This window comes from Arabidopsis lyrata (genome assembly GCF_000004255.2).
Source record: "Arabidopsis lyrata subsp. lyrata unplaced genomic scaffold ARALYscaffold_7, whole genome shotgun sequence".
Lineage (NCBI taxonomy): Eukaryota > Viridiplantae > Streptophyta > Magnoliopsida > Brassicales > Brassicaceae > Arabidopsis > Arabidopsis lyrata.
This window is the reverse complement of record NW_003302549.1, coordinates 2,496,748-2,523,634: the sequence shown is the minus strand read 5'-3', so window position 1 is coordinate 2,523,634 and position 26,887 is coordinate 2,496,748. Positions and strand designations below refer to the sequence as shown.

The 26,887-nt window shown below is 35.9% G+C and overlaps 4 protein-coding genes and 1 long non-coding RNA gene across 5 annotated transcripts; 3 read left to right on the top strand and 2 right to left on the bottom strand.

The window, feature by feature from the left end:
• The first annotated feature begins 3,106 nt into the window (after window positions 1-3,106).
• Window positions 3,107-4,809, top strand: LOC9305181 (probable BOI-related E3 ubiquitin-protein ligase 2). The gene is made up of 2 exons (XM_021019842.1): window positions 3,107-3,841; window positions 3,943-4,809. The coding sequence occupies exons 1-2, from the start codon at window positions 3,563-3,565 to the stop codon at window positions 4,459-4,461; spliced, it is 798 nt and encodes a 265-aa protein (XP_020875501.1). The 5' UTR covers window positions 3,107-3,562; the 3' UTR covers window positions 4,462-4,809.
• Window positions 4,810-5,118: 309 nt separating this feature from the next.
• LOC110226020 lies at window positions 5,119-7,699 on the bottom strand. Its single transcript, XR_002330137.1, has 8 exons — window positions 7,520-7,699; window positions 7,342-7,407; window positions 7,040-7,256; window positions 6,754-6,860; window positions 6,407-6,646; window positions 6,249-6,303; window positions 5,941-6,105; window positions 5,119-5,522 (listed from the first exon to the last, which is right to left on the bottom strand). It is a non-coding gene; the product is annotated as an uncharacterized LOC110226020 (long non-coding RNA).
• Window positions 7,700-12,796: 5,097 nt separating this feature from the next.
• On the top strand, window positions 12,797-14,848 carry LOC9303165. Its single transcript, XM_002869063.2, has 2 exons — window positions 12,797-13,175; window positions 13,766-14,848. The coding sequence occupies exons 1-2, from the start codon at window positions 12,870-12,872 to the stop codon at window positions 14,555-14,557; spliced, it is 1,098 nt and encodes a 365-aa protein (XP_002869109.1). The 5' UTR covers window positions 12,797-12,869; the 3' UTR covers window positions 14,558-14,848.
• A 553-nt stretch (window positions 14,849-15,401) lies between these two features.
• Window positions 15,402-18,431, bottom strand: LOC9305180 (catalase-2). Its single transcript, XM_021016475.1, has 8 exons — window positions 18,140-18,431; window positions 17,668-17,764; window positions 17,225-17,502; window positions 16,358-17,134; window positions 16,186-16,275; window positions 16,020-16,087; window positions 15,832-15,925; window positions 15,402-15,715 (listed from the first exon to the last, which is right to left on the bottom strand). Exons 1-8 carry the CDS (start codon window positions 18,152-18,154, stop codon window positions 15,656-15,658), a joined length of 1,479 nt encoding a protein of 492 aa, XP_020872134.1. The 5' UTR covers window positions 18,155-18,431; the 3' UTR covers window positions 15,402-15,655.
• A 6,428-nt stretch (window positions 18,432-24,859) lies between these two features.
• On the top strand, window positions 24,860-26,788 carry LOC9303164 (aquaporin PIP2-7). Its single transcript, XM_021017500.1, has 4 exons — window positions 24,860-25,495; window positions 25,585-25,880; window positions 26,224-26,364; window positions 26,450-26,788. The coding sequence occupies exons 1-4, from the start codon at window positions 25,210-25,212 to the stop codon at window positions 26,567-26,569; spliced, it is 843 nt and encodes a 280-aa protein (XP_020873159.1). The 5' UTR covers window positions 24,860-25,209; the 3' UTR covers window positions 26,570-26,788.
• The last annotated feature ends 99 nt before the right edge of the window (window positions 26,789-26,887 follow it).

Here is a 26,887-nt window from a genome sequence, read left to right as displayed (position 1 = left end):
CATTTGATATTTTGATGTATCAATATTGAATGTATATTCAAATAGGTTTTCTTGGTATCTTTCTTGTATAGAGTATAGACCACATTAAAAAAAAAAACCCCACACGCACACACACACAATGAGACAAAATTAGAATTTTAAATAATTATACGATTCTAATCAATTTACAAATTCTCAACTTTAAATTGGGGAAAAAAAATCTGCTAACGAAAAACCATAGCATAGATTAATACTACAGTTTTAGACCGTATCTTCAAATACTCTTAACTATATAAGAACATTATGATCACCTATTTCACATTACTAAGAAAATGAGTTATATATTCTGATTAGACCTATATTCACATTTTTGTTTGCAAACCATTTATACTAAACATTTGAAGATGTGAAACGAAAAGAATTGAACGACTTATTATATATATAGGTCTGATACAAATTAAATGAGACCATGCAGCTATCACAGCCGCAAATTTGCAACAGCTATGTGATGGAATTGCGATTGAACTTAACTACTTCTCCAAAACATGGGTTACATGCTCTCACTTAACAAGTATGTAACATGTTTTATCATTGTAAATCTGTACATGTGTGTACCTAATTTGACTTGGCTTAATTAAGGGCATTAATCTTGGAACTCATGAATCGCAAATTTCATAACACAAACATCCATGGAATTGTCGCAGATAATATGTTCAAACAGGTGGTTTTTATTTAGTTCACACCACCCATAACAATGATCTGTTCTAGCGTTGGAGATATGTGCAAAGTGAAAGTTTTTAATTAAGGGTTGATTTTTTCTTTTTCTTTTTGTTGTTTCTTGTGTTGGAGCAAGAACCATCTATCTAAGATCAATCTTTTTAATGCAATTTTTCTATTCGTCCGTGAACATTCGGAAGATACCCCGACCTATCGGTGCTTTGAGATTAGCGGCGTCCATATATCGTCCAAAGAGTCTTGCATCACGTGTACTTTAGTAATCAGTAATCACCAATGTAATGTTATAACAAAGAGTGATTAGTGTGATACAACCCGTGACTATTGCTAAGAATGTATTGGATTATGGATATGCGGAAGGTGCAATGCATCGGAAACGTGTCGGTAGATACGAGAGGTGGGAATTTTAGGTTTTTTTGTGTTTTGTCCTTTTCATATTTTCTATTTTTGAGCTATGTATATAAAAAAAAAACTGCGGGAGAAACAAAGCAACACATCCACCTCCCAAGAAACAGGCGACACACACTCGGATGATAACAATAATAGCCAACAAGTGTCTCTAAGTCATCCAATATGCAAAGCATATAAAATACTTATTAGATAGGGACATGCAATAGTTGAAGGATATCACATGGTTTGCACCATTCCTCTAGCAAGATTTATGTCATAATTCATAAATATGGACCCTTCTCTCCATGTTTTCTTTTCTTACCGTTCAAAAGCCAACCCATTATAATGAAAAATTTGAAAATTGAGATAGAAAATAATTTAAACACAACCGTATGATTGACTATTTTTTGTCTGATTCTCTCAATACAAAAAAAAAAAAAAAAAAAAAAACACAACCGTATAATAACCAGTTGCATTTTCCTTGTATATTATGGATGAAGGTGCGCAAAACAACCATATAAACGATTACCTTAAGGTCGAAAGATTTTCATTAAAGTTCTTGTTTGGGCACAACTAACGACACAATTATAACGGTAAGTGTGTGAGTATTAAAATGAAACGTAACCACGAGAATGAGTATCGCGGAATATTGCCGTAGACTAAAAGTTCGCATGACCCAAAGTTCTTAACTCAAGTCCTATTGCTACAAAATATTAACCATAAAAGATGAACAAAAGGTCTCCTAAAACTGGATCTCTGAATCTCACTAAATATTGACTAAAAGATAACTAATTCTTATAAACGTAATTGTCGAGTAAACGTTCTTTTGGAAAAAATGAATCTAGACATTTTTCAAAACACTGATAAATAAAATCATAATTTTTTTTGTAAATAAAATAAATTTCTATGAAATTTAAACATGGTTTATTCCTATATAGTTATAAGAAAAAATATACATGTGTAATTTCTATGATCTATTATATAGTTAGTAAATATACTTTTAAAAAAGTTTATAAAAATAGGAAATATCTTTTTTTTGTTGTTGTCACAAACTCAAAATAGCTAGGAAACATCTTATAAATTACTTTAAGCCAAATTTGACCAGAAATTTTCAGTAGTCAACTAAAGCGTTTTGGAGTATATGATTTCATTGAATAACAACAATAAACTTAAATCTGCCGCGTTTTAATTAATTTCAGTGAACCAAACATTTTATAAAAGTCAAATGTTTCTGAAATTTACTATATTGATTATAGACACTTTCTTGAAAAATGCAAAGAAGAATCCAGATAAAATCAAAGTTACTCTGTAAAATCCTAATTTTATTAATATAACAGCCAGTAATATATACTTTTTAAAAGATATATGTCTATGTTTGTCTAAATGTATTAATTCTAGAGGCAGTATGATGAGCTGTAAATTAAAATAGTAATACAACTTTTGTTTTTTTCCCAATTTTGTTTCTTGTGCACATCTAAATTTATGCCTATGGTTGTGGATAACAACAAAAAAAAAAACTTTAACGTCAATAATTTGTAACAATGTGTGTTATATGGCTGTTTTTGTTTCCTTATAATGGCGTAACCTTTTCTAGAACAAAATAATGGGTAAAATAAGCCATTGTTTGACTAAGAAAATTACAATTACTTCATAATTAGAAAAAGAACAAAAAAGTGGTAAAAAATAGAACAAAAATCAAATAATTCAGGCGTTCCAGATGACCCAACTGACCAATTCAGAGGAAACAATAAATTTCAAATCAGAGAAAATAGAAGTAAATAAAAAAGAAAACCCAAAATATAGAAAAAAAAGAAGAAAAAAAATCTTTGTCCTGCCATAATTCCACTTGGACTTGTATAATTTTTACACATTATCGAAAAAGCCGAAAAGAATAATTAAAAAAAAAAAAAAAACTAGTACTAGTAAATAAAAGACAAAACGGCTCTGGCAAAATCTCTGACCTTGGAAAGATAAAAAAGATAGTTCAGTCACATAATCAGCATGTGTACGTCGTTTCTTTAGTGCTAATATTAAACAAAAGTTTTTAAATTAAGAAAACTTAAACCAAATCTATATATATAATAATAATAATGTCAGATAAACAATAACCCACAAAGTCTGTCCTCTCTCTCTACCTCTCCTATTCAACTTTTTCAGTTACTTTACTCCGTTCATCTTTATTTTCTTTTTCTTCGATTCTCATCAATACTACAAAAATCGACAGATAAATATATAAATATATATTGGTGCAGAGAGGTTACATGCATTGTACAAGTTTATTTCCCGAGAGACAAGCGGATCAGAGACAAAATCAGAGTCGGTTTCTTGCTTTTTGATTCCTCTTTATTAATCAGCAAAGATCGATTCCACATCTCTCTCTATCTCTCTTCTTGTTCATCAAAAAATCAAAGCTTGAAGCTTTTTTCTCTTCTCTGTTTTTGAGCGGGGGATTAAAGAGATGGCTATACAAGCGCAGTTGAATTACAACGCTTCGAATGCGAATCAAATCGGTTTTGGTGGGCCGGAGTTTTCTTTGATCAACAACAATGGCGTTATCGGAATCGGAAACGATCAGTCTTATCATCATGTCAATAATCTCCAGTCGCAGAAAGATTTCAACCAACAAGCTCTGTTTCATCATCAACACCAACAACAACAACAGTTTCGTTCTCAAAGCTTTTTAGCTGCTCACATGGAGAAACAGAAGCAAGAGATCGATCAGTTCATCAAGATACAGGTTCGTTATTTCGTAATCAAAACCAGTTTTTCAACGAAAGATTCGATTTTTAAGACGTGGGCACTGATAAAGATTCAACCTTTTTTTTTGTTTTATAACAGAACGAGAGGTTGAGATATGTGTTGCAAGAACAGAGGAAGCAAGAAATGGAGATGATCTTAAGGAAAATGGAGAGTAAAGCTTTGGTTTTGATGAATCAGAAGGAAGAAGAAATGTCAAAAGCATTGAGCAAGAACATGGAACTCGAAGATCTGTTGAGAAAAATGGAAATGGAGAATCAAACGTGGCAGAGAATGGCTCGTGAGAACGAAGCAATGGTGCAAACGCTTAACTCAACTCTCGAACAGGTTCGTGAAAGAGCCGCCACGTGTTACGACGCTGGGGACACGGAGGTGGAGGACGAAGGGTCGTTTTGCGGCGGAGAAGGGGACGGGAATAGTTTTCCGGCGAAGAAGAAGATTAGTAGTTGTTGCTGCAATTGTGGGTCTAACGGAGTGACGAGAGTTCTGTTTCTGCCGTGTAGGCATCTCTGTTCCTGCGTGGATTGCGAGGAAGGTCTTGTTCTTTGTCCGATCTGTAATGCCCCCAAGAAGAACAGAATCGAGGCCTTTATTTTCTAGGAAAAATCCTTTCTTTTCTCTCCTCTTGAAATTTTCCCGAGAAGGTTTAGGTATATCGGAAAAATGCTTGGTTTTGTATTCCGGTGAACGGAGAGTTTTTACTCCGGTCGATGACGTGGCAGGGTTATTTGGTAAATAGGGGAGAAGGAAAGTGAGATTAGGAAAAGGTTAGAAATAGGAAAAAGGTTATCTCAAGAAGTAAATTCTGATTAGGGTTTTCGTTTTCCTTTTTTGTCTTTTGTTTTTTTCCAACAATGGAAGAAAAAAAAGAAACCCAGCTGGATTTGATGAACATAATTCATATTTTCCTTTTATCTAATGAATATTCGGATATAAGTTTGAATGCTATTCTTTCTATTTCATGATAATTAATTTCTTAGGATTTTTAAACATATTAGTATTAAATATCTTAATATACATTGTCCTATAAATTATTTTCCTATATTAAACACTTCCTAATAAGCAAATTTTTGACCAAAAATTCAGGAAATGTAAACTAATATTAAATCTAATTTAAAAATATCTCTCTTTCTTTTTAATACTACATTTTATTTAAATTTGTAATTAAATCTAGTTTGAACATTTTTTAAAAAATTACATAGAAAACTAAATAAATAGATAAGTCATTTTCTTTGAAACCAACTAAAGAAAGAAAAAAATAAATTTAAATAAAGAAAGCATTATTTATTAATGGATTTGTTTTGATGTAGCAAGATGGTGAAAAGAGAGGTGGTAGTAGAGGCCGTAGACACGCGTAATGGAGAAAGCTGTAAGAATTATTGGGTTGCTCAATAATAATCAATATAGTACAGTGACAAGAGAGCACAATAGTAGTATTAAGAACAGAGATCCAATCTCAACAAAAGAAGAAGCTGAAGATTCTAACCTAGCTAAAGAGAAAAAGGGTTTCTCGGTTTCAGACAACAAGAAGACAAAACAGGAGCCAAAGATGCCCTTATCAGAAAACAGGCCCAAGTCCAACAACATAACATCAGTCTGGAAGCCCAAGTCTCCAACAGAACAAACCAAGCCCAGTCAGTCTTCAACTCTCCAACGGTCCACTGCAAAAGAACAAGAAGACAAATGTGAGATTGTTGAGAAGGAAACCTCCAGGAAGCTGCTCAAAAGTAAAAGCAACAATGACAGCTGTCTTGGTCAAGATATTAAGCTGACCAATAGGTTTGAGGCTCTAATGGATGAGGATCAAAGTTAACCTAGTTAGTCTAGTATAAATGTGAAACCTTAATGTAATCGAAAACACAAGAGAGAAATAAGATGGAAATCATTTCAGTCTCCTTCACACCTTTCATCTAAAAGCTCTCTAATTTTATGGTATCAGAGCCATGGTTAATCCAACCATGGATCTCTATAATTATCCTAAACTAAACATCTCAAACTGTGTTACCCTAAAATTAACACAAAAGAACTATATCTCTTGGAAATCACAGTTTGAATCTTTTTTGTCGGGTCAAGACTTACTTGGATTTGTGAATGGGTCATCTCCTGCTCCTGCTGCAATGCTTCAAGCTCCTCAAGTTGGTGGAATGCCTCTGACAGTTCCAAATCCAGATTACAGTGAATGGTTTAGAGCAGATCAAATCGTCAGAGCTTGGCTTCTTGGCTCTCTCTCTGAAGACATCCTTGCTGAAGTCACAGGAACAAAAACAGCTCAGGAACTGTGGTCAGCTCTTGCAAAACATTTCAACAAGGTATCATCTTCTAGACTATTTGAGCTACAGAGTAAACTACAAACATCTCAAAAGCTAGATAAGTCTATGAGTGATTACCTAAGAGATATCAAGAATGTTTGTGAGCAACTAGCTTCCATAGGCAGTCCTGTCTCTGAAAAGATGAAGATTTTTGCTGCATTAAAAGGCTTAGGTAGAGAGTATGAACCCATCAAAGTCTCTATAGAAGGAATGATAGATTTGTCACCCGCTCCTACCTTTGAAGATATCAGTTCTCGTCTCAAAAGTTATGCTGACAGACTTCTGAGCTACAATGTTGGTGTGGAGATCTCACCTCATATGGCCTTTTACACAAATGATTCTGGTAACTCCAATGGTAGAGGAAGAGGAAACTCCTATGGTAAATCTGGTGGTTCCCGTGGAAGAGGAGGCTACTACACTACAAAAGGAAGAGGCTTCCCACAGCAAATAACTCAGAGTTCTTCCTCCACTGGTTCCTACAACTCAGAAAACAAGATTGTGTGTCAAATATGTGGAAAACCAGGTCATCCAGCTCTGAAATGTTGGCATAGATTCAACAACAGTTATCAATATGAAGAGTTACCTGCTGCCTTAGCTGCTATGAGAATCACTGATGTTACAGATCACAATGGTCATGAGTGGGTTGGAGACAGTGGTGCAACAGCACACATCACAAATTCTCCTCACAACCTGCAACATTCACAACAATATGGAGGATCAGACACAATCATGGTTGGCAATGGTGATTTCCTGCCTATCACACACACTGGTTCAACCAGCATCTCTTCAAGCTCAGGTAAGCTACCTCTAACAGATGTGCTAGTTTGCCCAAATATTGAAAAATCATTACTTTCAGTATCTAAACTTACCAATGACTATCCATGCTCTGTGAATTTTGACTGTGACACTGTGCGTGTGGTTGATAAGGCAACAAAGAGAGTGCTGGTTCTGGGAAACAACATTAAGGGTCTTTATGTTCTGAAGGACACCCCTGTTCATGCCTACTACTCTACACGTCAACTATCAGCTTCTGAGGATGTTTGGCACATGAGGTTAGGGCATCCAAACTCCCAAGTCCTTCAGCAACTGTCAAAGATCAAAGCAGTTCACATTAATAAGAGCTCCAAAGGATTGTGTGAAGCATGTCAGTTTGGTAAAAGCTCAAGATTACCTTTCACCCTCTCAAGCACGACAACCTCCAGGCCTCTCCAGAAGATACATTGTGACCTATGGGGACCTGCTCCAATAATGTCAGTGCAAGGGTTTAGATACTATGTTATTTTCATAGACAACTTTTCTCGGTTTTGTTGGTTGTATCCACTCAAAAATAAATCAGATTTTCTGCAAACCTTCATTGTCTTTCAAGCTATAGTGGAAAATCAGTTTCAGAATAAAATTGCAAGTTTTCAGTGTGATGGTGGTGGTGAGTTTACAAGTACCAAGTTTACAAGTCACCTACAACAACATGGCATTCAACAACTGATTTCTTGCCCACATACTCCACAACAAAATGGATTAGCAGAGAGAAAGCATAGACACCTGGTTGAGTTAGGATTGGCTATGATTTGTCAAAGCAGGTTACCTCTCAAGTACTGGGTTGAAGCCTTTCATACAGCAAACTTCCTCATCAACCTGTTGCCAACCTCTACTCTACCTGAAAACAAAAGTCCTTATGAAGCTCTACATGGTCAGAAACCAGAATATACCTCATTGAGAGTCTTTGGCTGCACTTGCTATCCAACCCTGAGAGATTATGCAAGAAATAAGTTTGATCCAAGGGCTCTGAAGTGCATCTTTCTAGGTTATAATGAGAAATACAAGGGTTACAGGTGCTTACTCTTGTCTACAGGAAGGGTTTATATAAGTCGTCATGTGTTGTTTGATGAACAAGACTTCCCCTTTCACAGGATAACACCAACTCCTCAGATGACTTTCACTCCTCTTCTTGCTGCTTGGTACAAGAGTCTTCCTCCTCAAATCAGTAAAGAATCTGAAGAACAAGCGGTCAAGATGTCAGAAAACATTTCAACTACTTCTGAAGATGCTAATATTGTAGAGCCAATTCTTACCTCTCAAGACTCTCCATCACTGATCTCATCAAGTCCTCCAGCATCACCCACTGTGCATCATGGAGAGAATTATGGGTGTACGGCAGGCTTTGATCTTGTTCCTATGGGCAACAGTTCTCTTCCATTGTTGCACAGTATTGATAATGCTGACAATTCCTTGAGTGACTCTTCAACAACATCTCAGACTGAACCTGTCAGCAATGAACAAAACAATGATCAACATGAAAATCCAAATAGTGATCCACCTGCAACAGAAGTTACATCAATCCACCCTATGGTCACAAGATCACAAGCAGGCATTAGAAAACCAAATCCTAAATATGTTCTGCTTACCTCAAGAGTTGCTTATCCAGAACCAAAGACGGTTACTGCTGCTTTAAAGGATTCTGGTTGGAATGGAGCAATGCATGAAGAATATGAGAACTGTCAAGAAGCTGGAACTTGGTCCTTGATTCCGAGAACACAAGATATGCATATTCTAGGCTGTAAATGGGTCTTTCGCACAAAATTGAATGCTGATGGTACTTTGGATAAACTCAAGGCAAGATTGGTGGCTAAGGGGTTTGATCAAGAAGAAGGCATTGATTATCTTGAAACCTATAGCCCTGTAGTGAGAACAGCCACAGTCAGGTCAGTTTTACATCTTGCTACAATTATGGGATGGGAGATTAAACAAATGGATGTTAAAAATGCATTCTTACATGGAGATCTTAAGGAAACAGTATATATGACTCAACCTGCTGGCTTCATTGATCCTGCAAAACCAGACTATGTGTGTCATCTTCATAAGGCTCTGTACGGCTTAAAACAGGCACCAAGAGCTTGGTTTAATAAGTTCAGTACTTATCTTTTGGAGTTTGGTTTCTTCTGCAGCATGTCAGATCCTTCCCTGTTTGTCTACATCAAAGGCAAAGCTATTATTCTACTTTTACTCTATGTAGATGATATGGCTATAACAGGCAACAATTCAGAAGCTCTAACTATGTTGCTGGTGGAGCTCAATAAACGGTTCAGAATGAAGGACTTGGGTAAGCTGAGCTATTTTCTAGGAATTCAAGTACAGTTTCATTCAGGGGGACTTTTTCTTTCCCAACAAAAGTATGCAGAAGACTTACTTGCAGTAGCTGGAATGCGAGACTGTGCACCAATGCCTACTCCTCTACCACTGCAGTTAAACAAGGTACAAGATCAAGATAAAATCTTTGACAACCCAACATATTTCAGGAGCTTAGCTGGGAAGCTGCAGTACCTTACACTTACAAGACCAGACATACAGTTTGCAGTAAACTATGTCTGTCAAAAGATGCACATGCCGACTGTCTCAGACTTCAACCTCCTAAAAAGAATCATCAGATATATGAAAGGAACCATCACAATGGGTATTTCTTTCAACAAAGATGCAGACTGCACATTGAGAGCTTACAGTGACAGTGACTATGCTGGTTGTGGCTCTACACGACGATCTACAGGGGGCTTTTGTACCTTTCTGGGCACCAATGTTATATCCTGGCAGTCACAAAAGCAACCTACAGTAGCAAAGAGTTCAACTGAAGCAGAATATAGAGCCTTATCAGAAGCAGCATCGGAAATTACCTGGATCTGCAAAGTATTGAAGGAACTTGAGATTCCTCTTTACTGTCCACCGGAGCTGTTCTGCGACAATCTCTCTGCAGTTTACCTGACAGCAAATCCAGCTTTCCATAAACGCAGCAAACACTTCCAGACACACTGGCACTATGTAAGGGAGCAGGTTGCCTTGGGGAATCTCCGGGTCACTCACATACCAAACACTCTTCAGATCGCGGACATCTTCACCAAATCTCTTCCGCCTGGACCTTTCAACTCTCTTCGATTCAAACTCGGCGTCGATGTGCCACCTACTCCGAGTTTGAGGGGGACTATTAAGAACAGAGATCCAATCTCAACAAAAGAAGAAGCTGAAGATTCTAACCTAGCTAAAGAGAAAAAGGGTTTCTCGGTTTCAGACAACAAGAAGACAAAACAGGAGCCAAAGATGCCCTTATCAGAAAACAGGCCCAAGTCCAACAACATAACATCAGTCTGGAAGCCCAAGTCTCCAACAGAACAAACCAAGCCCAGTCAGTCTTCAACTCTCCAACGGTCCACTGCAAAAGAACAAGAAGACAAATGTGAGATTGTTGAGAAGGAAACCTCCAGGAAGCTGCTCAAAAGTAAAAGCAACAATGACAGCTGTCTTGGTCAAGATATTAAGCTGACCAATAGGTTTGAGGCTCTAATGGATGAGGATCAAAGTTAACCTAGTTAGTCTAGTATAAATGTGAAACCTTAATGTAATCGAAAACACAAGAGAGAAATAAGATGGAAATCATTTCAGTCTCCTTCACACCTTTCATCTAAAAGCTCTCTAATTTTAAGTAGTAATAATTTCAACATTAAAAAATTAGAAATCGAAAGAGAATCAGAGTTTGGCCTGCCATAGGATTGAGTTCTCGCACTTTCCTAAACAGAAACATGTTTCATTGAACACTTGAGCCTTCTTCCCTCCTCCATTATGGATTCTCGATCTCTGTTTCCACAGATCTGTGCTACCTAGGTTTTCTAGTCACTCCCTTATACCTATAAATATAAATTATATAATACTATATAATCTTATCATGTAATTAGATCGTACTTATATCAATGTACTCGTTCATTTTGTCAATAATTAAGATTGTAGAAAAAAAAGAAAAAAAAAACAACGCAGTAAGATTAATTATTTTTTGTCAATCTTTTATGATATATAGTTTTCATCTGGGACAATTTAAGATTTTGTCAAACATTATCTCGAAAATATAGAATGTTTTAGCGTAAAAACAAATATACAAACGAGGTTCAATAGTCTTTACTCTTATGGATAGACTAATGGAGTGATTAGCGGTTGTAGGGTGTCTTCTGTCTCGTGTCATTTAGCTCTACTAATAGTGTTTTTTTTGTTTTGTTTTGTTTTGTTTATTTACGGATTTGACTTTTGAGTCTTCAAGACCCAATTAGCCTAATTACTTTTTGTTGAAAAGATATTAGTAAAAACAAACCCAATCCGCCAAATGTTGGTTTGGTATAGGTTTTGATTTACGAAGCTCACAGAAACAACAAACAAGAGTGGGTATTAATTATGTGGATTACGTACTAATACATGGGCCGGCCCATTTGTCCCTACTAACGCTAGGCCCGCAATTGAAGGTGGGACTCACTAGATTGCCAACTATTTTTACTGATACGTCACGTATTTAAAGTACATAAACATCATCATTACTCAATTTGCTAATGGAAGAGTAAAGACGGAATCAACAAACAAACGACTTCATTTTTATTTTTTATTACTATGATTCGATCAAGGATTATGTATATGAACGGAAGATTTTGGATATTAAATCACAATATCAATACCATGTCTCGATTCAGGATGTCATGACTCATATTATAACAAGTTTAACTAGGTGATATTGTCTCTCTTTTTTTTTTAACCTTCGTTTCTCTTTTTTTTGTTAACCTTCGTTTGTTTTGTAAATGGTAGAGGTATATAGTTGTTGAACTCTTCTTTATACACATGTTGTTTGTTTTGCTTCTTAAAAGGATAATAATTTTAAAACTTGTGACATGTGCGCCACTGGTCGCATTCGTAGAGTTTTCCATATTTTTTTATGCGAAAGAAATGAGGATATCTTGGGAATATACAAATTATTGGGGTATTGTTTTGCAATTATCCAAAACGTTTTGTTTTGGATACTAGTTATTTTGCTTACGTATTTCATATTTAGCCACGTAGATGCATTTGTAATCTCATAAAACATTTCGATTATTAACTTACTGCCCTATATTAGAAAAACAAATAAACACATTTCGATTGGGAAATTAGGAAATGTAGGTAGGTAAAGTATATAAGCAGATGAGGAAATAATGGCAAGGAAGACAAAGAAAGTGGTTGCGTCGTGGATTCCATATATATGCGCTTTACTTTTCCTTTTGTTAGGCGAAAATTTTGACATTTTCTAACAAACATCCACATTTATTTTCGCATAAAAATTTATTGGCCTTATCAAATATTATACACATTTTTATATATTTGATGGAATAGGCTATAACATGGGTTTTGGACTTTACTTATTATATACACATTCGATCATAATTTCAACATACGCTGCTAATATATAAAAGCTCGATCTAACTATGGCATGTTTAAAAAGTTCACTTATTTTGTCTCATTGCCAATTAACGTAAGAATATTAGGCAAGTCGGCTTTTAATACGGCAGTTGTCGAATTCAACATTTATCTAAACTCTTGAAAATTCGAAATTAAGCATATTTGTTTATTAGTAAAATTAACAATCTAAAGATTTATCATCTTCTAGTTGAATTACGAAAACTTTTTTTTGTTTTTACTGTGATAGTACACAAAAACAGAAAATTATAAGTATCATCGAATATTATATAACAGTATTTACTTTTTTCCTCACAATTTCATTATTATTAATAATTTTTTATATAAGGAATTATTTTAAAGAAAAATAAAAATTCCTTTTTTAAAAATCGTATATCCTTTTAACAGAGAAGCGCACGTACTCTCTTCTCTCTCAGAGCTCATTGCCTCGCCGAGAGAGAAGGAGACGCCATGGAAAGGCTTCTGCAACCATCTTCTTCTTCCTCATCAATTTATCCTTCCAAATTCCCTTCGAGGACTTCTCCTTTCCTTCCTCGTCTCCGTTCATCGAGTCTAGGCTTTGTCTCGACTCATCGTCCCGAGTCACGCCGAGTCAGCTCAATTTCCTGCAACAGTTTCCAGAACCCATCAGCGTATACGTCTATAGGATCTAACATGACTAACAATTCCTTCAATGGGTCTCCCCAATCGGAAGAATCGAAACCTAATCCCGGATTTCTCACACGGATCGCGACGACGGCTTCTGAGCAGCGAAAGGTACTCAATTTCACGTTTTGATCAGTGGTAATTAGAAATCTCTGGATTCTTACGTCGATTCTTGCTAAATGTTTCAATTTCCCTATAGTTTTGGGGACGAGCTTGGCTTACATTAGATTTGGGGTTTATGGGTTTTAATGGGGTTTGATTTGATTCACGAAACATATGAAATTTGTCTATATAATTAGCTCGAGAAGAAGATTCCAAGAATTACAAAAAGTTCCAATTTTGTAGGGTTATAAATGTTACTATCCATCAGTTTCAAGAATCATGTTCTCTTTGTTTTAGGATTCGTGAGCTAATTCGATATTGTTGACTTTTGAACTTGCTTTATCATGTTAGATATTGATACTCTCTTATTTCAAGCTCCACACTTGTTGGAATTCAGATGATTTTGCTCGTTTGAAAATAGAACTTGTATATTGTAAACCCAGATCAAGAACTCAAACTACCATGTGTCAACCCCTCTCTGAACTTGTGTAAGATCAGTGGCTGATCTGTCTGTGTGTTTACATTGTGCTTGTTTGCTGTCCTCTTATTTAGTCTCATGGGTGTTTATTAGATCTTTACATATCTCTGTTTCTTTGTAGACGTTATCTACTGGAACTGTCATACTAATCTCTGCAGTAGCTGCGCTTTTGCTTAACCCGCTTCTTGCACCACCTGCTTTCGCTAGCTTTCAAACTGCAGCTAAATCCGGTTGGCTAACAAGTGCGTGGACTGGTTTCCTTGCCGGTTGCTTACACACGCTCTCAGGACCTGATCACCTGGCTGCTTTAGCTCCGCTTTCAATCGGACGCAGCAAAATGGAAAGTGCTGCTGTTGGAGCTCTTTGGGGATGTGGGCACGACGCTGGTCAAGTCATCTTCGGTTTACTGTTTCTGCTACTTAAAGACCGGCTCCACATCGAAGTATTACAAACTTGGGGTACAAGAATTGTGGGATTGACACTTGTCATCATCGGTGCTATGGGAATCAAGGAAGCTTCCGAGATTCCAGAACCTTGTGTCGCCTTAGAAACCGACATCAGCATGGTATCAACAGAGAAAGAAGCCTTACCACTGCCCAAAAAGAAGAAGATTGGGTTTGCTACATTTGCAACTGGAGTGGTTCACGGGTTGCAACCGGATGCTCTGATGATTCTTTTGCCTGCATTAGCTCTGCCATCTCGGTTAGCAGGGTCTGCGTTTCTGATAATGTTTCTGGTTGGGACGGTTATCGCAATGGGAAGTTACACAGCGTTTATTGGGTCTTGTAGTGAGGCGTTGAAAGAGAAAGTTCCAAGGATCACAGAGAAACTAACTTGGGTTTCGTCTCTTGTGGCTATTGGTCTTGGATTGGGAATTGTCATCAGCCCATTCTTTGGTTTTAGCCTCTACTGAGAAAGTAAAAGCTTCTTCAGGTAAATGAGACAAGTTGAAATCTTTGTAGTTCTATAGATGAAAAGAGAGTTTTTTTTGGGTCCATTCACTCTTATTATTATTGCATGTACGAACAAAAGTCACGTAATCTTGCTTCAGAAACTCCTCTCGGAGAAAACCATTCGGTGATTCTTTTTATTTTCCTTATTTTTTAAGTGAAGTTTGGTTTTGGTTCTGAATTATCGAACAAACTGCATGTAACCATACTTTTGTAATATTATCAAATTATGAATGTGTTATTATTGCTGACAAGCATCACGATCTCAACATTTTTATACAATTCTTTCTCAACTAGGCAACCCACATAACCGGAAAAATAACATTCTGTTTTCTGTTAAGTCAATCTTGTTTGTATCATTTGATTTGAACAGAGATTTTTTCACAAATTCAAACCTCAAAATGTCAAAACCAACTTTATTTTCTAATGTCAGGATGTCAAAGCCGAGTTCAAATCCAAATTGTCAGATTATCACACATTCACACCAAATCTAAAGACCCTCAAGACCCCACACTTGATACAAGGACGTTATACAAATGTGGCCATTGTTACAACACATTGACAACAATTCTAAATTGTCTAATACCCACACATGAAATTCCAAGGCCTTAATTGTCTTTTTCGTTTCATACTTGCTTTTCCCTTTCGTCCAGAACATGGGGACTAAAAAACACATCTTTGTCGACAGCTCTTAATGTAATCCTCCGGTCTTCGTTAATATATGAGAACATATATTTTCTAATGTAATCCTCCTGAATGTACTAGACATGTCTGTCACATTCTTTCAAGGAAGAAGGATCTTTCATCAAATAACACCGATCATAAATCTTCAACATGTATATAATGTATTATTCTGATAAACAGGAGACAAAACTAAAGGTCACAACAACACACAAGGTTTTTTTGGTCTTTAAACAGATACTATTACAACATAGCACATAAGATCCACATGATGAAGATTGTATTATCGCAACTTTGATCTCTTCCCATCTTCTTTCTTCTCTGCTAATTAGAACCACACAAAGGCCAATCAAGAATTTCTTTCACTAGCAACACTCATTTTAGATGCTTGGTCTCACGTTGAGACGGCTTGCCAGCTTCTGTCCCAGAGACTTGTCAGCCTGTTTCACACAGTTTTTACCCATCAGTGTCAAAAATGTTAAAAACTTGACAACTTTTCAACTACTGAGACTTGGAGAAAGAGACAATGACTGTAAAAGAGATTCAGATATCAGACCTGAGACCAGTAAGAGATCCAGATGCTGCGGATTTCATGCGTGATGCGAGGGTCGGATAAGGCTTCAATCCATCTCTGGATGAATCGTTCTTGCCTGAAGTTGAAATCAAACCGTAAAACATTAAGAATACAGATGTTTCTCTTATGCATTAAGAGTATCATTAGAAAAAGAAAAAAACTATTGGTACCTCTCTGGTGTAAAAGAACGGTATCTCTCTCCAGGCTCCTTGAAGTTGTTCTCTTTCTCAATAATGCACTGCAAAACAGAGTTCAAGCCTTTAGAACATATGTTTCTTATGTAAAACCAATCCATGAGAAACAGAAACAGAGAGGAAAACAGAATTGATTACTGACCCTCTCACGTTTGCCAGAGCAGACAGCAGGTGGAGTTGGATACTTCTCAGCATGACGAACCGGGTCATACCTCGACGGGAAGTAATTGACCTGTAACAACAGCTTCTTGTAAGATTATGATATTCTAGCTTTAAGTTCGATATAAAGATGTAGATATTGTCATAGTAAGTACCTCCTCGTCCCTGTGCATGAAATTCATGAATCCCTCATGGTGGTTGTTGTGGTGAGCACATTTTGGGGCATTGACTGGTAGCTGAAGGTAGTTTGGCCCAAGACGGTGTCTCTGAGTGTCGGCGTAGGAGAAGACACGGGTTTGAAGCAGCTTGTCGTCTGAGTAGTGTATCCCGGGAACAATAATTGCAGGGCAGAAGGCAAGTTGCTCATTCTCTGCAAAGAAGTTGTCAATGTTCTTGTTCAACACCATACGTCCAACAGGTTGGAGAGGTAAGATATCTTCAGGCCAAGTCTTGGTCACATCGAGGGGGTCAAAGTCGAACTTGTCTTCATCAGCTGGATCAATGATTTGGATAAAGAGCTTCCATTCAGGGTAGTTTCCAGCAGCAATTGAGTCATACAAGTCCTGAGTCGCGTGACTGTGGTTCGTTCCTCCAACACGAATCGCATCTTCTTCCAAAAGAGACTTGACTCCACAAGTTGGTTTCCAGTGGAACTTCACGTAGTGAGCTTTGCCAGCTTTGTTGATCAACATGTAAGTGTTGACACCCGAGCCATCCATGTGTCTGTAATCTTGTGGGATACCGATATCATCGAAGAGGAAAGTGAACATGTTCAAACTTTCAGGGTGGTGGGAGAAGAAGTCAAGAATTCTCCAGTTCTCCTGGATGTGAGATTTCGGGTTTGGCTTAAGGGCGTGAACCATGTCAGGAAACTTCATCCCATCGCGGATGAAGAAAACCGGAAAGTTGTTTCCAACAAGATCAAAGTTTCCCTGCATATAAAGAATAATCCATTGCTTAGTATATATGCAACAAGAACTTGTAGTTGCTACCATTCTAATATGTTCAAACTACTAACTGACCTCTCTGGTGTAGAACTTGACTGCAAAACCACGAGGGTCTCTCAAGGTCTCGGGACTTCCTCGCTCGTGGATAACGGTAGAAAACCGTACAATGACAGGAGTCTGAACACCAGGAGCTCGGAGAAAGTCAGCACAAGTGAGGTTAGATATATCATGAGTGACCTCAAAAAAACCTTTAGCACTAGCTCCCCTGGCATGAACCACACGCTCTGGAATCCGTTCCCTGTCGAAATTGGCAAGCTTCTCAACGAGATGGTAATCCTCAAGAAGGATAGGACCTGCCAAAAAAACAACCAGTCCAATACAATCAGAAATGCAACACTAACACTTACATATAAACTTTGCACTGTATGAGAACTACCATAGTAAGATAGAGACAACACAAATTCATATATCCAGCTTATATAAATGGGTTTGGTGTAGAAATGGAGAGGAAGAAGTACCTCTGGGTCCAACGGTCATGGAGGAGTTGTTGTTCCATACAGGAGCACCAGAGTTGGTGGTGAAGAATGGAGAGTTGTAAGAACTAGCTGGACGATACTGCATCATCACCAATACACATGATTAAAAACAATCCCATTCAATTGGAGATGAAATCAAAACCATCATCAGAGAAACTCAATGATTCATCGTAAGTCAAATCGACGACATAAACCTCCAGCAAAATCCGTGAGTAAAAAAAGAAGACGATCTTCGAGAAATCAATATAGAGCAATGGAAAAAGAATCATAATTTGCATATTATTTTAAAAAAGGTCAAAACTTTACATCAATGTCAGTATCGCCACTAATGGAACAGTTTGAAAATCCGAAACTTTAGGTGCAATTCCATGGCTAAATAACAACGTTTCAATCCAGTTTCGACGGAGAAAAACAAAAGACGAAAAGGTTAGAGAGAAAGCAAAGAAGGGTTTACCTTGTAAGGATCCATAGTTGATGAGAAGAGAGACTTGAGAGAGTTTGGAGAGATTCAGAGAGATTTTATCAAAAACGAGGAGATGATAATTATTATATTCGCTTGCCTTATTTATAAATGGCGTGTGTATTACTGTCTTTTGCGTTTTTTTTATTTTTTCTTTATTTTGGGGGGAATTTTTAAAGGTTATCGTTTTTTCTTTCTTTTTTTAGTTTATTTTTTCCTGATAAATATTGGAAAACGAACAAATGTTATATATTGTGGCGAGAAATTCAGGAACGTAATTAGATTTATGATGATCACACTTCACAGTACCACGATAATTGTTTTTTTTTTTTTCGTAATTCAACTACCGGTTACCTACTATTTATTCATTTCAGAAAAAATGGTTTTTAATTTGTTGTATTCGTCTAATTTTTGTTTAGTTAATTGGCTTACTTTAAGCTTATGCTTATCTATTAATTAATGAAATTATATTTGATTAAACATCACATTAAGAATTTGATTGGTTCTCCCGCTAGCACCCTCCTAGCGGTTGCTAGCGGTCGGTTGCGGTTGTTAGCGGTTGGTACCAATCATAGAAACCGCTCCATACCATTTCAAACCGTTCAAAATCGTTGAATTTCAAAAGTTCCTTCCCGCAAGCGTTTGCGGTTGCGGACGGTAGCGGTTGGATTTTTTTTAAAAAAAAAACCAAACTTTTACTTATAATTATTATAAAATATATTAATCCTATAAGTATCTTTTATCTTTGTATCACGTTCTCATCGTAAACCCTAATCAATATTCTAAAACTTTATTTTCTCAATGTCTTCCATTCAAACCGATGAAAATCAAGAACCAAACGTAAGTATCATATATCTTTTTATTCATTCATCACCTCATGTGTAACTCTTTGATATTTTTCATGGCATCGTTTTTTTTTTCTTTTTATTATGTATTATTTTGCTTTTTGATTGAATATATGTTTCGATTTATTTTCTCGAATAGAAAGTCACTTGCTTTTATATTGAATTCAACGTTATTTACAGTTTGTCCCATTACTTGATGCAATTTTTGGTGTTAACCCATCATAAAATACTATCTTATTACAAAATTTCTTTATTTTTAAATTACTATTTAGTAATTTATTTATGGTTTTAATTATTAAGCATGTTTAATTTTTCTAATATTATCATAATAATATATTGGTATTTTTATTTTTATTTTTTGTAATATTTTTTATTTTTTGTCTTTTTTTATTTAACTGCTACTGCACCCACTGGTTTACCAGTCATAAAACTCTCGCAAAAGCATCCATTTTCAAACGCTAAACCAGTCGTTCAAAACGCTTGGTAACGCTTGAAACCGCAACTGTCCGCTTTCACAAACTCCCGTAACCATAATCGCAACCGCTGCGTTTAAACCAGTCAGAAAGTTGAACAAACTCAACCCTTCAAACAGAAGAAAGTTTATCTTAGAGAATGAGCCTATCCTATATGTAAGAATTAATAGAAGATGAATTATAGCTTTTCCATATTTGTGATTAATTTTGAACCTTATTATCTGGCTGTGGTTTAATACGATCACCGTCGTCAATGTGATCCGAATTTAGGTTCCCGAGAACTTAAGATAAGCTGAACCCACGATTGCGATATTGTTAGTATATATTTTTGTATAAAAGAGTTTTTTAACAAAAGCAAGGAAGAGGACGACAAAAGAAATAAATATTATGCAATTCAGAGAAAATAAAATAAATGAGGACGTCATTGGGCTGTGGTTCCTTATCCGGTTTTTTTGGCCTTTTAGCAAAACCTTTTTAAGTGGTTTAGTATGGTCTTGGGTGACGTGGATGCTTTGTTGGATTCCACGTGTGATGAGATAATGTGAACGCCCCAAGCGAGAAGAATATGCCTTTTGAATTGATTTTTTTTTCCTTCCAAGTTTTGTTTGTCCCTTGGGAGATGTGACGAGATGAGATTTATCAAGGCCCCAATGGCCCACCTCTCAACCTTCTGGCTCTCTCAGAAGTTTGTTCAGCTGATTAAGCTGTTGATTTTGGACTCAGTAGAAGAAATTTAACACACATTTCTTCATCCACGTATGACTCTCGTACTTCTTGTTAAGAGATGGTATGGATTATGGAATCTATATGACTATATGGTGGGTTAACAAAATGTAGTGTATTGCCGAATTCTATTGGTTATAAAGAAACCAATAAGTAGTGAACGTACAAGTACATCCACAGGTTAAAAGCCAACGGATGCCATTGCCGATCATACACAGTTAAGCATGTGATCCTGTTCCAGTGTTCCATAAGTTATGAAAATAAACAGGCTCAACAATTCAAATAGATTATATCCCAAAAAATGGGCTGAAAAAGAATGAGATGGTTGAGAACCCGTTACGAATAGACTATATAGCCCAAAAATGCTATCAAAATGGAATTGTACAAAAACCACCAGATAATGGGCTGAATTATCTGGGCTGGCCCAACTTCTAAAGATATACAATTAAGTTGCTACTTCCCATTTTCCAAGTCACGTTGTCTAGTACTAGTTGTTTGAAAAATATCGACTAAATTTGATACAAGAAAAAAAAAAAAAAAAAAAAAGTTCCTTCTTCGTTAAAAAAGAAGAATCCAAAAACTCACCTTACGGTTAATTATTAGACCAAAATCCATGAACGAATAAAGATGTTGTTTGCAACCAACTAAAGTCTGAAATACTATTAGGGAACACCAAATTTAATAACTTGTTTTATTTTACTATTTCTGAAACGAAAAGTTAAACACAATAATGAAAAATGAAGGTACAGACAGATGTACAAATTACAACAATACAGCCTTAAAAATAAAACAAATGATAGAAAGGACCGGAGGATGTTCTATGTTTTCTTTAGTGTAAATAATACAAAAAATATTTTAAGAAGAACTAAGTTAATTAAGTAACACGTAAGCTTACCATAAGTGTACTAGATGACAAGATAACTAAATAGAAACACAATCCACAAAATAAACGCATTGACTAGTAATTACTAAACATATGAACTGCTAATCAAATCACATTCTTAAGGCAAAATTGAACCATAAAATTGATGTCAAAAAAAGAAAAGAAAAATTGAACCATACAGCATCGGTAAACACTAAACACTAAACAGTAGTAATAAAATGTAGTGACCGTTGGATGGGAAATCGAAAAAAGGAAATTTCGATAAACGAGGACCATTATTCAAGTTTTAAAAAACGATGGAAAAAGACAGATGTTTATGGATCGTTCTAGCCGTTACCAGATACGATACACGTGGGATGATCTGTATGGATTAACGAAAAGATCTGACCTGTCTTTTGCCAAACCGATGTGGAAATTATGACGTGGATGTTCTAGAGATAAAGATTGGCTGCCCCTTGTGGTAGGTCAGTCCCTTTCTCTGGACTATATATGATATAGTACTAAATTAATTTTATTAAATTGTAACAAACTAATTGAAGTTGAAGTTCGCTAACAAGGATAAAAAAAATCCTTCTTCTTTCTGGAAAATAAATCATAATTAACGATAGGTAGCAGCAAAGATAAGATGGTGATCTATTCTCACATGCAATGATTCGGGTGAACTTAGCCAAATATTATTATTATCCAACCTCTTGTGCACCACGGAGAGATTTTAATTAGGTTATTTATATATTAGATGGTCCAGTACTACTATCCAGACTTTTTTTTTTTTTTTTGTCAAAGACTACTATCCAGACTTTATTATTTTTGTTTCCAAATCATAAAACTTGAAATCTTATTGATTACTACTAGGGTCGATATCAATTTATTAATCACTCCTGATTTATTAGTTTCAAAATCAGTTGAAATGAAAATGTGTATTGGTTTTGGTGTTTGCATTACCTAATTTTATTATGCGAAATCGCATACTCATCTTCATGGACAAAGAGGAAGACAATCATCATTTTCTATGATTGCTCATCGACCTGGCATTTCCATAACCAAAGGCAGCATAATATCAAATCAAATATTTCTTTGTCGTAATTTACTTGAATTAATGATAAATATTAAATATTATCGTGGGTCGACTTAGGAAGTAAAGTTACCTCCATTCATTTCATATTATCTAAATCACATTTGCGTAAAAGTTAAGTATTAATAATAGCATTACACCTTTTACCAAAAAAATAAAATAATAATAATAGCATTACACAAAGTGATAAAGCAAATTAAGTACTAATTGGCTAGGGATATTAGCAAAAAAAAAAATTATTAGGGCTACGAGGATAAGGACAAACGTCGTATAAACGTATAAAAAATGTGAAAGCAAAAGAGTGAACTAAGCTTTAGATAATAAACACTCATTACGGGATTTCTAAATTGCTAGCACTTCGTATTATCCGTTAGTGTCCACTATTTATGCTAGTTTTTTCTCCTTTTTGGAATTTTTTTGTGTGCTAACTAAGGAATTTTTTTGTGTGCTATCTAAAGAATTTTCTTTATGCAATTATCAATATAATTTACCATTGAATTTTAATGTACGTTGTACCAACTTGTCTAACATGCTCCGTCCGTTCTGCTATAGACAAAACATAATCATTCAAATTTTTTATGGTACGCTCAAATTTTCGTTAATTATGTATTAGTACTCTCAAAACTCAAAAGTATTATGTTATACTCGTTGTTTTGGCTGTTAAAAAACTTAAAAATGATTAGGATGGTGTGTGTATTGCATGAAGTCGGATAGGCCTATGCATTATTAATGAGTTTTGATAGGTTTGCTGTTGTGAAACTTTATTGAATATTTATCTAAAGTAAACCATCAATTTTTTTGGTAATATGTTTTCTTTTTAACGTGAAGCTGAGCTAAAACATGCTAAAAGACTATTAATAAAAAGCAAATAAATAAAAGAATGACAAATGAGTAGATAAAATTTTGATCAACAAAAATATGATGCACTTGCACTAGTATATACTCCCATATTCGCTTAACCAAAGTTAAAATCGGTTTTAGTCCATAGAGATAGTCTTCAAATTACAAGGACAACACATTAATGTGAATATAAATTGGAATAGACTATAGTTATCTGCGGGTGAATGTTTGTCTATACGAGTTTCGTCAAAAAAACGGCACCAACCATAATTAATAGACTCCATCTTTTCCGGTATGAATTTCTCCTTCTAAATTGCCGCGAATTGAATCTTCTTCGTAGATTATTAATCTTTTTCATGTAGTTGCTTTTAGTAGATTATCATATGTTGTAAAACTAATTTGACAAATATTTTGACCTAATCTGAAAAATAAAAGAGGAAAGTTACCAAAAAAAAAGATATGGAAAAAAGACAAAGATATTGATATAACCGTTGAAGAGAGTTGGGATGACAGGCTGACGAGAAAACCATACACCTCATTTCTATCATTAACCCTCACATGGCTTACCTGTACATCTGGATCCCACCACCTTCTACTTTTTATCTCCCCATTTTTTTCAAAATTATTACCCAAAAAAAAAATACTATCCAACAAACCTACAAAAACACATGCCTTATTTTATTTATTTAAACATTTTGTTTTTAGAGTCAATTAGTGTATACTAATTATTTGAGAAATAATTAGCTTGTATATACACAACTTTTATTCTTTGCAAAACAAGAGAGAGAAATTTTTGGTTTCGAAAAAATCGGACGAATTTACCCTTGGAATAAATAGCGGGAATTTTGCCTCCAAAAATGTCTTACCATATGTTTCCTGGTAAAATATATGTGTTTCCCGATATATCACTATATATCATGATATAAAATCAAAAAGATAATGGTTAAAAAAACCAGAAACTAATGTTGGATCATAAAAAAACCAATCAATCTCTATAACGACTCTGCAAAGAATCCTCCAAATCAAGATCAACACCAACACGATTCCGAATCGATGCATTTGCGTGGCACGAAGAAGAAGAGCAAGATTAGCCTATTTCCCAAGCCAATTTATCACTTTGACTCCATCCTCAACGCCATTGATTAGCCGCCGAATCAGAAGTTCCACTAACCCAACTTCCACCGTGAAACTGCAACATCACTGGTAGGGCCATTACTATGTCTCCGATCAGATCTGGGTTGGTGGTGGTGATAATTATCCTTGTGGCGTAACAAATCGAGTTCAGGTGGAACTGCTTGAAAGCCTCCGCCCTCCGGCTCCGCCTTTGAACAGAGAAGAGAGTTCCATCTTCTTCGTATCGGCGTGGACAGTGGATAGTGTGGTGGTGAAGCTAGAGGAGATCGTGGCAATGGCAAAGATGGATGCGTGGGAAGATGAAGATTGAAGGGGTAATTATGTCATTTTGTCACCAAACCCAAACACCAGTTATTTACGAAATCGCCCCTTCTCCTTTGACTTAATTATTTCTCAGTCTTAGGGTATGCAGTGTAATTACTCTTGTTTTTATCCCATTGTTCCATATTTATTATCTTAGTAAAGATAAATATTCACATTTTACAGAACTGCAGAAGATTTTGGCCATGCACATTATACCCCACTTTGATTGCTATTTTATACACTATATCATTAGTACTAAGACAAAATTTTGACTATTATTGGGCCAGTAATAATGCATATAACTATTGGTGATATAGCTGGAGAAAAAATGCATTAAAACACAAATTTGACTATTATTTTGCAGGAATAATGCATAAGACTATTGGTGATAGCAGGAAAAAAAAATGCATTCACACTTAAATTTGACTATTATTTTTCAGTAATAATGCATATTAATCGTTCCTGATTAAATTATTTAACTACAACTAGAAAGTTCTAAGAAACATTTAGTAGTTTTGATTATTAGTACTAAGTTAGTTTAAAAGGTAATTAACTAAATAATCGTACTAATAATGATTATGACCAGAATTATGTAGATTATACAAATAGTAAGTTATACCGAAAGTACCCTTGGCTTATCCCTGGCGTTGCAAGGGTTTCTTTTTTTCCCTTTAAAATGGTAGAAGAGAGACACTGACGTCGTCACACAGCACCACTCAATTCGAGCAAACTCCATACCTAGCTTCAGAGAGAAAAAAAATCAAATCTTTTTAGAGAGAGAAAGAGCAAAGATGTCGAAAGAAGTGAGCGAAGAAGGAAAAACCCACCATGGGAAAGACTACGTGGATCCTCCACCAGCTCCGTTTTTCGACATGGGAGAGCTCAAATCCTGGTCTTTCTACAGAGCTCTCATCGCTGAGTTCATCGCTACACTCCTCTTCCTCTATGTCACCGTAGCTACTGTCATCGGCCACAAGAAGCAAACCGGTGCTTGTGACGGCGTTGGTTTACTTGGTATCGCTTGGGCTTTCGGTGGTATGATCTTCGTCCTCGTTTACTGCACCGCCGGTATCTCTGGTAAGCTAGTAACTCAAAAGATCTTATCTTTTTCTTGTTTTGTTCGTTGGTTTTGTTGTTAATCTCGTTCTTGTTTTGTTTTTCCGTAGGTGGTCACATTAACCCAGCTGTGACTTTCGGTCTGTTCTTAGCCCGTAAGGTCTCTTTGGTGAGAGCTCTTGGTTACATGATAGCTCAGTGTCTTGGAGCCATTTGTGGTGTGGGTTTCGTGAAAGCTTTCATGAAAACTCCTTACAACACTCTTGGTGGAGGAGCTAACACCGTAGCTGACGGTTACAGCAAAGGAACTGCTCTCGGAGCTGAGATTATCGGAACTTTCGTCCTTGTTTACACCGTTTTCTCTGCAACTGACCCTAAGAGAAGCGCTCGTGACTCTCACATCCCCGTAAGTGTTATTTAATCCTCGAAAAGCTCGAATCTTTACAGAGTTTTATTAAAAAAATTGGTGTAAATCTCTAATGGGTATGTGTAGATTCTGATAAAGTTTGAATCCTTTTAGGGTTTAATGACTAAGATTTGTTTATATCTCAAATGGGTCTTTGTAGATTCTGATAAAGTTTGAATCTTTTTAGGGTTTATTAACAAAGTTTGTATGAATCTCACATGGGTCTGTGTAGATTCTGCTGATAAAGTTTGAATCTTTTTAGGGTTTAATGACAAAGTTTGTATGAATATCAAATGGGTCTTTGTAGATTCTGACAAAATTTGGTGGGTTTTCTTGTGAATAGGTTTTGGCTCCACTTCCAATTGGTTTTGCTGTGTTCATGGTGCATTTGGCTACTATCCCCATTACCGGAACTGGTATCAACCCAGCAAGAAGCTTTGGTGCTGCTGTTATCTACAACAACGAGAAGGCTTGGGATGACCAAGTAAGTGTTGTGTTTATTTATTATCTGGATTAGGTTTTCACTAATCATTGATGTCCTAATGTTTGGTTCTGTTTTGGTTTTGCAGTGGATCTTTTGGGTAGGTCCGTTCTTGGGAGCACTAGCGGCTGCAGCTTACCACCAATACATATTGAGAGCTTCAGCAATTAAGGCCTTGGGCTCATTCCGAAGCAACGCAACCAATTAATGAGAGATTAAAAGATATGTGAAGAAACAACTTTAAGATTTATATGTTTTATTATTATTTGTTGTTCTTTTGTGTGTAATGCGAGAGATGGTGGATTGATGTTAATTATGAAATGGCTCAGTGACTTCTGTTTCTTTCTTTTTTAGTTTTGGTTTGTCTTTGTGGATCATTTGCCTTTGGTTTCTCCTTAGAAGTTAAAATTTTTATGTTTTCTCTGTATCCATCTAGTTCGAGAGCATTCCTTCACGTTTTCGAACAATCCAAATTAAATTTATCATTCTTCACAACTACACAAGATTCTTTTAATGTATAATGTAT

Bases quoted from the DNA above. Each gene is read 5' to 3' on its own strand.
- LOC9305181 (XM_021019842.1), top strand. From the start codon at position 3,563: ATGGCTATACAAGCGCAGTTGAATTACAACGCTTCGAATGCGAATCAA. The intron at 3,842-3,942 runs GTTCGTTATTTC...GTTTTATAACAG, and splicing joins ATCAGTTCATCAAGATACAG to AACGAGAGGTTGAGATATGT.
- LOC9303164 (XM_021017500.1), top strand. From the start codon at position 25,210: ATGTCGAAAGAAGTGAGCGAAGAAGGAAAAACCCACCATGGGAAAGAC. The intron at 25,496-25,584 runs GTAAGCTAGTAA...GTTTTTCCGTAG, and splicing joins CTGCACCGCCGGTATCTCTG to GTGGTCACATTAACCCAGCT. The intron at 26,365-26,449 runs GTAAGTGTTGTG...TTGGTTTTGCAG, and splicing joins AGAAGGCTTGGGATGACCAA to TGGATCTTTTGGGTAGGTCC.
- LOC9305180 (XM_021016475.1), bottom strand. The intron at 16,276-16,357 runs GTACTTACTATG...CTGTTGTTACAG, and splicing joins TCATGCACAGGGACGAGGAG to GTCAATTACTTCCCGTCGAG. The intron at 15,926-16,019 runs GTACCAATAGTT...TTTCAACTTCAG, and splicing joins CGTTCTTTTACACCAGAGAG to GCAAGAACGATTCATCCAGA.
- LOC9303165 (XM_002869063.2), top strand. From the start codon at position 12,870: ATGGAAAGGCTTCTGCAACCATCTTCTTCTTCCTCATCAATTTATCCT. The intron at 13,176-13,765 runs GTACTCAATTTC...GTTTCTTTGTAG, and splicing joins CGGCTTCTGAGCAGCGAAAG to ACGTTATCTACTGGAACTGT.